The sequence below is a fragment of the Tauraco erythrolophus genome, chromosome 4 (assembly GCF_009769465.1).
Source record: "Tauraco erythrolophus isolate bTauEry1 chromosome 4, bTauEry1.pri, whole genome shotgun sequence".
NCBI classification, from domain to species: Eukaryota; Metazoa; Chordata; class Aves; order Musophagiformes; family Musophagidae; genus Tauraco; species Tauraco erythrolophus.
In genome coordinates, this window is record NC_141468.1 from 3,826,892 (window position 1) to 3,837,872 (window position 10,981).

At 44.5% G+C, this 10,981-nt stretch overlaps 1 protein-coding gene across 1 annotated transcript in view; it reads right to left on the bottom strand.

Annotated features, from left to right (window-relative positions):
* Positions 1–10,981, bottom strand: part of MKLN1 (muskelin 1) — a 106,833-nt gene that overhangs the window by 47,405 nt on the left and 48,447 nt on the right. The window contains exon 9 of the mRNA XM_086609758.1: positions 1,564–1,676. Within this exon, the coding sequence (XP_086465884.1) occupies positions 1,564–1,676 (113 nt within the window). The remainder of the gene's footprint in view (positions 1–1,563; positions 1,677–10,981) is intronic.

Consider the following 10,981-nt stretch of genomic DNA (forward strand, 5'->3'; position numbering starts at 1 on the left):
AAATATGGAAAGGGTGACTGTCATGAGGATGGAGCCAGGCTCCGCTCACTGGCATCCAATGATAGGACAAGGGGAAATGGATGTAAGCTGGAACATAAGAGGTTCCACTTAAACATGAGGAAGAACTTCTTCCCAGTAAGGGTGACAGAACACTGGAACAGGCTGCCCAGGGAGGTTGTGGAGTCTCCTTCTCTGGAGATGTTCAAAACCTGCCTGGACGCGTTCTTGTGTGATCTGATCTAGGTGGTCCTGCTCCGGCAGGGGGATTGGACTAGATGATCCTTTGAGGTCCCTTCCAATCCCTGACATTCTGTGATTCTGTGTGATTCAGTGTCACATCACTAAATACGCAGGCAGCCATGAGCAGTACAGCGCTCTGCGCAGCGATGAAAGGGCTAAGAGTAAAAACAACACTTACAATATGAGTAAAAAAAGCTTACAAGGATATGAAATGCAAGAATAATTTTACCTTTCTACAGCTCTACTATGATAGATACCGGAATATCGCGTTCAGTTCTGTCACTGCCCATTTTGCAAAGGATGTTATAAGCAGTAAGTGCATGACACACCAAGATTTGAAGGCTACAGGAAGCGCCTTACTGTGAGATGGTTTTTTTTTCAGCTCAGGCTATTTGTCCTACTTGATTAAAACCTCTAAACACCACCTCTGCCAGGAAAAAAACAGCAATATTAAAGTGTTATTTAATCTGGTACGGAAGCTCACATAATAAACTATGACAAGAAACTGGAAAAATATAAATGTAAGAAAGATGTTTTTATACTTTTTTCCAATAGTTGGGGAAATCAACTCCTGAATTTATCAAAAAGTGGTGGAATCTCAAACTTTTCCTACCTTCAAGAAGCAGCTGCACGCATTTCCTGAAGTTATGCCCTGACAAACAAATAGCGAACTCGAAACACAGTAACCATATGGAACTTGAACATTTCACAGTATACAGTAAAATGAATTACACAAGCCAAAGGTCTTGGACTTTTTTTTGTTACCTCCTATAACCCAAGCTACATTCATTTCAGAGGTTTCATACGTCAAATACTGAGCAAAACAGGCCAAGGAAAATGGCTCAGATGAATACCACGAAAGCTCTCGGGATTGCGTGGCCTCTGGCAGTTACCCCTGTCCTCTAGATTTCCGCCTGTTAGTCGTCCTTTTCTACTCATATTTTTGACAGAAGCTAAAAAAAATAAACTATTTGTTTCTGAAGCTCAACACCAGCATCAAGTCTGAAATGTTTACTAGTCAGTCTGGTTGTTCGGTCCTATCAAATTATTTAACTCACATTCTACTCACTGAAATGATTTTTGGCCCATCAGTCTGCTCTTGAGAAATAAACCTTTCCCCTCCAGCAATCTTAACACTTCAAATTCGCATCCATCTCACATTTTCCCAACGTAAGCATTTTCAAAAGTCTTCAGAACTTGAAGGTCTTAAATTCTGTGGCTCTCGCTGCGCACTACACATCAACACAAGCACTTCAGAAGCGTGGCATTTTTCCATCCAACAATTCATATATTGACAACAACATGGGCATCCACAGAACTTACCTCTTTTTCAGTATCCCTGGATATACAGGTCCACTGGTTTTCTTTCACACTGTATGCCCAGAAGTCAGCCAGATCCTGAGTTCCGTCCCAGCCACCAAACAAATAAACAGTTTCTATTAAAAAAAAGGAAGAATATGTCAATTTTAAGAAGACAATGCCGTTAAATCAGCTAATACCTACAAAACATCTGTGACAGACAGACAATCAGAAGGGAAACCAAATTACTTAAAGCACTGCTCCTTTTTCAATGGGACCAGTCATCAGGATAAAGAAACGCAGTTTGGTTTAGTAATGAAAATTTTTAGGATTGATAGACAGACAGTTCTCAAGGAGACATTTTCTATTTCTATATATATGTAAGAGGTAATCAAATCCCCAGACTTCTGATTAAAATTCAAGAAAGACAAATAAAAATTTTTAACACTTTGGATGCTGTGCACTTTAGTCTATCGATGACATCTCAGCCTGCACCCCATTTGGTGCAAGATGTATAGATTAGAAGGATTCTGAGACAGCAGCAGCAAAGCTTTTCTGCTTAGTCTATTCCTTTACACAGGAAAATTTATTTCCATTATTAAATCCTCTTCAAGGGAAGTTCTTGCATAAAGTAACTTACCTGACACCGCAAAAGCAAGTAAGTAGAAGAGTTAGGTCAGTGTTTCAGGCCCGTCTTTAGAGCCTGCTACCTGAAACCCACAACTGCTCCATGAACACCAAGGTCAAAAGGCTTCTCAGACTTGATGTAAAACTAGATGAAGCCTCTGAACACGGGACGGATTTAAGGAAGAAGTCTCTGTTCTGACACAGAGAGATAACTAAGCTGCTCCCGTTACAGAAACATCGCTATCTGGTCTCAAGTGCCAAAAATACTTCTTTTTTAGACTGCATTAAAACAAAACACAAAGTCAAGTCCAAGAAGAACAAGCCACAGAAGACTTGTAGAGCTTTGAAAAACTCCTTTAAAATCCACAAACCAGTTCTATTATGAAAGCAATGGCCAATTTTTAATCCAACACCAATTAAAGAGCAGAGTTAGAAGTGCGATTATAAAATGGGAATAGTACCTGACCCTTACCTACCATCAGGATAGTGGTCATCACCATGGAAAGGTTACCCTGGTTCATTAACTTTAATTACCCTTCCTCCTGGACTCAGGGCTCCCAGTGTTCCCTGCAAAGAGCAGGTCCCTTTGTGCACATAAATTCTCACAGCTCACAAAACCCACATTACCACAACAGCTTCATTGATAGCCGAGAAAAATAAAAGATTTGGCACCAGTGAAGTATCCTACTGGGGCCTTGCCAAAACGTCATGCCTGCCTGTAAAGGCTTTGTTGTCTCTGATGAAATTTAATAGCAAACCTGAATGAATCTGATGAAAACTCAGATTTTGGAAGTTACCTAAATCAAGCTGGCAGAATTAAATGGCATGTAAGGACTGAAAGAGGGGCACAATCATACAGAGCAAACCGTGAGCATCCCCAGAGTCCGAGAGCAACCGTGATAACGCAGGAGTACACGAACAGTGTGCCAAACTTATTTTTCATCTTGATTTAAAACTGCAGCTCAGATTAAAGAAAGGCTCCATCACTGTCTAGACTCAGAATGACTATCATTTTTTAGTCTTATGGCTTGTTACAGAACTATACACATATTTTTATAGGAAGTTTCTGTATTTTTAAAGGAATATTTCTTAATGCATAAATGCATCTGCCGCTGGTAATGTCAAAAAAATAAGTTTTCATAGTTCTTCTCAAGTTTGCAACTTTTCTCCTATGGTATAAGGAAAAATTAGTAGTTTGGTTGAGGGGATTGTTTGGTTTTGTGGAGTTTTGTTGTTTGTTTGCTTTTTCAAATCAGACTTCACTCTGTTCCCCAACCAGTATCACACCTTCTGCTCTATTTGTCAATTCAGATTTTGTGAGGAGGGTTAGTTTTCCACCATGTGTGCAGAGATCCAACCATAGAATCATAGAATGATTTGAGTTGGAAGGGACCTCAAAGATCATCTAGTTCCAACCCCCCTGCCATGGGCAGGGAAACCCTCCACTACACCAGGTTGCTCAAAGCCTCATCCAACCTGGCCTTGAACACTTCCAGGGATGGGGCATATACAACTTCTCTGGGCAACCTGGTCCACTGCCTCACCACCCTCACAGTGAAAAATTTCTTCCTTAGATCTAATCTAAGTCTCCCCTCTTTCAGTTTAAAGCCATTGCCCCTTGTCCTGTCACTACATCCCCTTGGAAAAAGTCCCTCTCCAGCTTTCCTGTAGGCCCCCTTTAAGTACTGGAAGGCTGCTAGAAGATCACCCCGGAGCCTTCTCTTCTCCAGGCTGCACAGCCCCAACTCTCTCAGCCTGTCTTCATAGCAAAGGTGCTCCAGCCCTCAAATCATCTTCATGGCCTCCTCTGGACCCAGCCCAGCAGCTCCATGTCCTTCTTGTGCTGGGGACTCCAGAGCTGAACGCAGTATTCCAGATGGGGTCTCATGAGAGCAGAGTAGAATCATAGAATCATAGAATGGTTAGGGCTGGAAGGGACCTTCAAAGGTCATCTAGTCCAACCCCCCTGCAAGGAACAGGGATATCTCCAACTAGATCAGGTTGCTCAGGGCCTCATCCAACCGGGCCTTGAACGTCTCCAGGGATGGAGCATCCACCACCTCTCTGGGCAACCTGTTCCAGTGTTCTACAACTCTCATGGTAAAAAATTTTTTCCTAATATCCAACCTGAATCTACCTCCCTCTATTTTAAAACCATTACCCCCTGTCCTATCACAACTGGCCCTCCTGAACAGCCTCTCCCCATCTTTCTTGTAGGCCCCCTTGAGGTACTGGAAGACCGCTATAAGGTCACCCCGGAGCCTCCTCTTCTCCAGGCTGAACAGCCCCAACTCTTTCAGCCTGTCCTCATAGGAAAGGTGCTCCAGCCCTCTTATCATCTTCGTGGCCCTCCTCTGGACCCTCTCCAACTGGTCCATGTCCTTCTTGTGTTGGGGACTCCAGAACTGGACGCAATACTCCAAGTGAGGTCTCACGAGGGCAGAGTAGAGGGGGAGAATCACCTCCCTTAACCTGCTGGCCACGCTCCTCTTGATGCAGCCCAGGACGCGGTTGGCCTTCTGGGCCGCAAGAGCACATTGCCGGCTCATATTGAGCTTCTCGTCCACCAGTACTCCCAAGTCCTTCTCCTCAGGGCTGCTCTCGATCCATTCTCCGCCCAGTCTGTATTTGTGCCTGGGATTGCCATGACCCAGATGTAGGACCTTGCACTTGGCCTGGTTAAACTTCATGAGGTTGGTACGGGCCCACCTCTCCAGCCTGTCGAGGTCCCTCTGGATGGCATCCCTTCCCTCCAGCGTGTCCACAACACCACACAACTTGGTGTCATCTGCAAACTTGCTGAGGGTGCACACCCAGGACACACGTCTGGCATTCCCAGGCATTGCCACCTAAACTACATACCAGCAAATACTCAAAGAGGAGGATAGACACGGGGAAGAGACCACAGACTTCCAGGCAGTGGGAGTGGGGAAGCTTGAATCGAGCATAGCAGCCTCAAATCCATACAACTATTTCTACTTTAGTAGCACCAGGCAACTCAAGATGTAAGCAGGGCATCTTGCTCTGACAGAGGGAAGGATTCTTCCTTTGTATCTGAGCAATACATAACGCAGCAGAATTGATGCTGCTTTATTAAAGCAAGCCTCTAGTCTGCTTTAGGGACAGAGCAGAAGAATTTTCAAACCTACCTGCAAGGCAACAAGAAAAACATGGAAAGCAGTTACAGTTACCCAAAGCTTTTACCAGCTACATTTAGGGAATCAAATTTCTCCTCCAGCATTTTAACCTCATCTCCTCCGCGTTTATTTTTGAATATAAATTCAACACTTTGAATTAAGTATGTTCTGTGAATATTTCTAAACTGCTTGCTCAGTCAAAAAATGTTTCTATAATGTCTGAATTCTTTTCTTCCCTTACTCTCTGGAAGACTAGAAGGTGCCAGAGCACTCCTCAAATTATTAGAGAACATACATTCCCAAAAATAAATGTATTTCCTGTCAACATCATCCTTAAGTTCTGTTTTTCAGAAAAGTATGCAAAGCAGCCTTCTCCAATCCCTGTCAAATACCAAGAATCCAGGGATAGTTTCAGTCTAGGTTCATTTATGTTCTCCAAGTCAGCTTTTCTAACTTCTGCTAACTCCAGCTGATAAAAGATGCTTGGTATGCCTGAGCATCCTTGATCTTACCTTCTGATAAACAGGTACAATGAGTACATCCCAATCCTAGTAACATATTTAACTAAACACTAGTCAAATGGCATTTCCGTGTCTCTGCTAGAGCAGTTTTCCATAGAATATGCAAGAATTACACACCTAAAACACCTCTGCAAGTCATCTGGTCCATCAGTCATCTCCCAAACCCCTCACAGTAGTGCTAACTTCAGCAACAGACCACGCTGCACAAGGAATTATTCAGTTACACTCTTAATATCTCCAAAGATGGATATTTCGGACTGTCTGGACCCCTGGCTCCAATGACTGATCATCTTCATTACAATTATTTTTTTCCTAAAATCTAGCTGGAATTTCCCTTTCTGCAATGTGTCCTTTGCCCTTCGTCCTACACCTCTGCACCAAATGGCTATCTTCTCCATGCTCTTCCACCAGCTAGTTGAAGACAGCTCTAAGATCCTCCCATGAGCTTTCTCTTCTGCAAGCAGAACAAAACCAGCTCCCTAAGCAACTGCTCATACATGATGATCTCCAGCCCTTCACTGGGCTCACTATCAGATTGTCACCATCCTTACTGTACCAGAGAGCCCAAACTGGGCACAGTACTCCAGATGTGGTCTCAAGTACCAAATAGAGGAACACCATCATTCCTCAACCTGCTGGCTGTACTTCTGCTCATACAGCCTAGCAGGAGGTTGGCCTTCATCACCACAAGACCAAACTGCTGATGCACATTCAGCTGTCTACCACCTTGCAAATCTTCCTTCCGTGCAGTCAGTCCCCAGTTTATGCTATTACACACAGCTGTTACATCCCAGGTTCAGGACTCTGCATTTCTCTTGGCTGAACCTCACAAGGCTCTCCTTGCAGGCTGTCTGGGTCCCTTTGACTCACAGCCCAATTCTCTAGTTCATCAGCCACTGTCCTTCAAATCTGCTACCACCTCAAACTTGCTAAGAGTGTATCTGAGAATCAGTGTCCCTAGAAATAAGAAGGACTCATCTCAGAAGTTAAAAAAAATCTAGGCATAGAATCATAGAATGGTTAGGGCTGGAAGGGACCTTCAAAGGTCATCTAGTCCAACCCCCCTGCAAGGAACAGGGATATCTCCAACTAGATCAGGTTGCTCAGGGCCTTGTCCAACCTGGCCTTGAACGTCTCCAGGGATGGAGCATCCACCACCTCTCTGGGCAACCTGTTCCAGTGTTCTACAACTCTCATGGTAAAAAATTTTTTCCTATTATCCAACCTGAACCTACCTCCCTCTATTTTAAAACCATTACCCCTTGTCCTATCATAACTGGCCCTCCTGAACAGCCTCTCCCCATCTTTCCTGTAGGCCCCCTTGAGGTACTGGAAGACCGCTATAAGGTCACCCCGGAGCCTCCTCTTCTCCAGGCTGAACAGCCCCAACTCTTTCAGCCTGTCCTCATAGGAAAGGTGCTCCAGCCCTCTGATCATCTTTGTGGCCCTCCTCTGGACCCTCTCCAACTGGTCCATGTCCTTCTTATGTTGGGGACTCCAGAACTGGACGCAGTACTCCAAGTGAGGTCTCACGAGGGCAGAGTAGAGGGGGAGAATCACCTCCCTCGACCTGCTGGCCACGCTCCTCTTGATGCGGCCCAGGACGCGGTTGGCATAAGACATCTCAAAAGCCTTCTATGAAAGAACATCACTTCCCTACATAGCAACCATGGATTTAGTTATCTGCAAGCAGCACTGCCTGCTTTGTAAGGAGCAGTTCGAGCACAACCATAAAGCCAGACCTTAAACTTTCTTGAAGTGTCACACCACCCAGTTTCTGAATGACAGTTCAGTGTAGACAGTGGCTGGATGTGAGTCTTTTCAGGCTAGGGCTGGTCTGGATAGGCATACAGTCTTCCTCTCAAATGTGAAAGCACCATGAAATTGAGAAACCTCCCGGATTCAGCAGCTGTTTGCGTTTCAGAGCTTAGAAGCCATCTGTGTTTTGTTTCAGAGATCTCTTCATCTTGTACAGAAGCCCTGTCTTTAAATATCTTATGGATAGCAGTGTTTTCCTCAGGCAAAACAGCATCCTTCTGCATGTCTGCGGCTCTCACTTCATCTTTTTCATCTTTCCATAATGCTTTTGAGCCAGCCTCACTATTTCCACTGTGTTGCCTACAAATACTATGGGCACACTGTGCCCACTGCTCTGAATCTGTAGGTTGGGAACAGTGGGAGATTCATTCTCATTTATTTAATAGAATGAAGTAAGTAGAATTCATTCCTACAAAATGTAAAGCAAAATAATGTACAACCAAAATTAGAGTAGCTTCACTTCGGTGAGTGAATAGGGTTAACACACCAATAAAGACCATTCCACTTATATTTTCCTCCAAAAAATGGTCTCATTTGCCAAAGAGAAGAGAAATGCAGACAAAAAAAAAAAAATCACCCTGGTTGCTTAGCTATTATTTCTAAAAAGATCATCAGAAAACTTCAGAAGGCTTTATCCAAATTAAATAAAAGACAAATGTTTAAACAAACAGGATATATCACAAAAGATTCCTTTTTTTAATAGAAATTTTCTATATAGTCTATAATACTGTTACCAAAATAAATTATACTGCTTTATGGACTACACTGTTGCTCACATAGAAATGTGCCTATCCTGTAAGAGCAGAGGAGAACAATCCCACTTTAACTATGGAATTACAAACCAAATCTCCAAAAGACAGTACATACACTCCTCTAAAGCACAGACGTTATTCCTTAAAACTTGAATTTGGCAATTCACTTACCCATTCCCACTTCTTTCCAGAACAAGCATTGGTATTTCAAAACCCATGTCATATCTGAATTATAAAAAGGCCTGAGAGGTCATAACCAAAGTTATGTGAATCAAGGTACCAGTGCCAGGTGCCTGCATCCTTGTCCAAAACGCATCTGGAAACACGGTGGGATACACAAGCCTGCATTTTCCTGCTTGAATATTTCACCACAGCCTTCAAAAACAGCAGTAAAGCTCTGCAGGACTGACGCAGCGCATTTAACATGGTACCTTCTTGGGTAATTTTGGGGTAACTTCTGGTATTTTGGGGATACTTTTGTTTCAATCTGCGCACCTGGGTTGTGACTACCCAAATACTTTCCCTTCCTTGTAGAAAAGTGCAGAAAACTCTCCAGCCTCCCATATGGAGAGCTACACAAGACATGCACCTTGCAGGAAAAAGCAGAAATAACGTAAGCTGCCTGTTTTCATTTACAGTCTAAAGCTTTGAAGTACGTAACAGTGGCTTCCAACTATAACCAGGATTGCCTCTTCATAAATGTCTCTGCATATGCATCCTAAAAACAACTTCCTAATTAAGCCATCCAGAGTCATTCCAGTCTGAGCATTAATATGATTAAAAGCATGGAAGACATTGCAAAAATCAGCAACTCCCAATTTTTTTTTTTTTTATATAGGAAGATAATCAGGCTGCATTCTCAGTTCTGTCTCCCAAAACGCCTACACTGTCATCTCAAACTGTGTTAAGCGTTTTTCAAAGCACGAAGAACACTGAACTTGTTCTCAGACAGCTGCAACAGGTATTAAGAGCATGAACATCAGATGGAGAAGAGCTACAGCACTGCCTGGGGTTTGCATGGCACAGTTTCCGTAGCAGGGGGCTACAGGGGTGGCTTCTGTGAGAAGCTGCAAGAAGCTTCCCCTACGTCCGACAGCACCAACACCAGCTGGCTCCAAGACAGACCTGCTGGTGGCCAAGGCCGAGCCCATCAGCAATGGCGGCAGCACCTCTGGAATAACATAGTTAAGAAGGGGAAGAAGTTACTGTGCAATAGAAACTGCAGCCGGAGAGAGGAGTGAGAATATGTGAGAGAAACAGCTCTGCAGACACCAAGGTCAGGGAAGAAGGAGGGGGAGGAGGTGCTCCAGGTGCTGGAGCAGAGATTCCCTAGAAGCTTGTGGTGAAGACCATGGTGAGGCAGGCTGTCCTTCTGCAGCCCATGGAGGCCCACGGTGGAGCGGATATCCACCTGCACCTATGGAGGACCCCACACCTGAGCAGGTGGATGTCCAAAGGAGGCTGTGACTCTGAGAAGCCCACAGTGGAGCAGGCTCCTGGAAGGAACTTTGGCCCCATGGAGAGAGCAGCCCACGCTGGAGCAGGTTTACTGGCAGGACCCACTGTTCGTGAAGAACTGCAGCCCGTGGGAAGGATTCACGTTGGAGAAGTTCATGGGGGACTGTCTCCTGTGGGAGGGACCCCACACTGGATCAGGAGAAGACTGTGAGGAGTCCTCCCCCTGAGGAGGAAGGAGCAGCAGAAAGAACATGTGATGAACTGACTGCAACCCCCATTCCCCGTCCCCCTGCACCGGTCTGGGGGAGGAGGTAGAGAAATTGGGAGTAAAGTTAAACCTGGGAAGCAGTGAGGGCTGGGGGGAATGTTTTTTCAGATTTAGGTTTTATTTCTCATTATTCTACTCTGATTTAAGTGGAAATAAATTGAATTAATTTTCCCCAAATCGAATCTGTTTTGCCCATGACTAATTCCTGAGCGATCTCTCCCTGCCCTTGTCTCGACCCACGAGCCTTTCATTGTATTTTCTCTCCTCTGTCCAGCTGAGCAGGGCAGTGACAGAGCGGCTTTGGTGGGCACCTGATGTCCAGCCAGGGTCAACCCACCACAAGCGTAAAAGTGACTGGTTGCCAGCAGAGATAGAACCATAGAATGGTTTGGGCTGGAAGGGACCTCAAAGATCATCTAGTTCCAACCCCCCTGCCATAGGCAGGGACACTCTCCACTACACCAGGTTGCCCAAAGCCTCATCCAACCTGGCCTTGAACACTTCCAGGGATGGGGTGTCTACAATGCAGTCGAGATGCTGGAATCTACATCTGCAGTCTAGATGCTGGAATTGTGCTTCCAGTTACTTTCAGCCTACACTAATTGGAAGATAAAACACGCTAAAAGGCAGAACCTCAGAACCTCCTTATACTATTTCCTCGTGATTTCAGTTTTTTACTTCATTTCCAAAAGACTGAAATTGAATAAAATATTCATTTTTTAAAAAGGACCTCACCCCTCTAATGAGGAGTGCAAAGTCAGCTTATTTTAATTCAGTTGCCAAAGACTTCTGAAAAAAAACAACTCAACAAGCATGTGGGTAAGGAAGGGAGGATATCTTTCAGGGAAAGACTAAGCCACT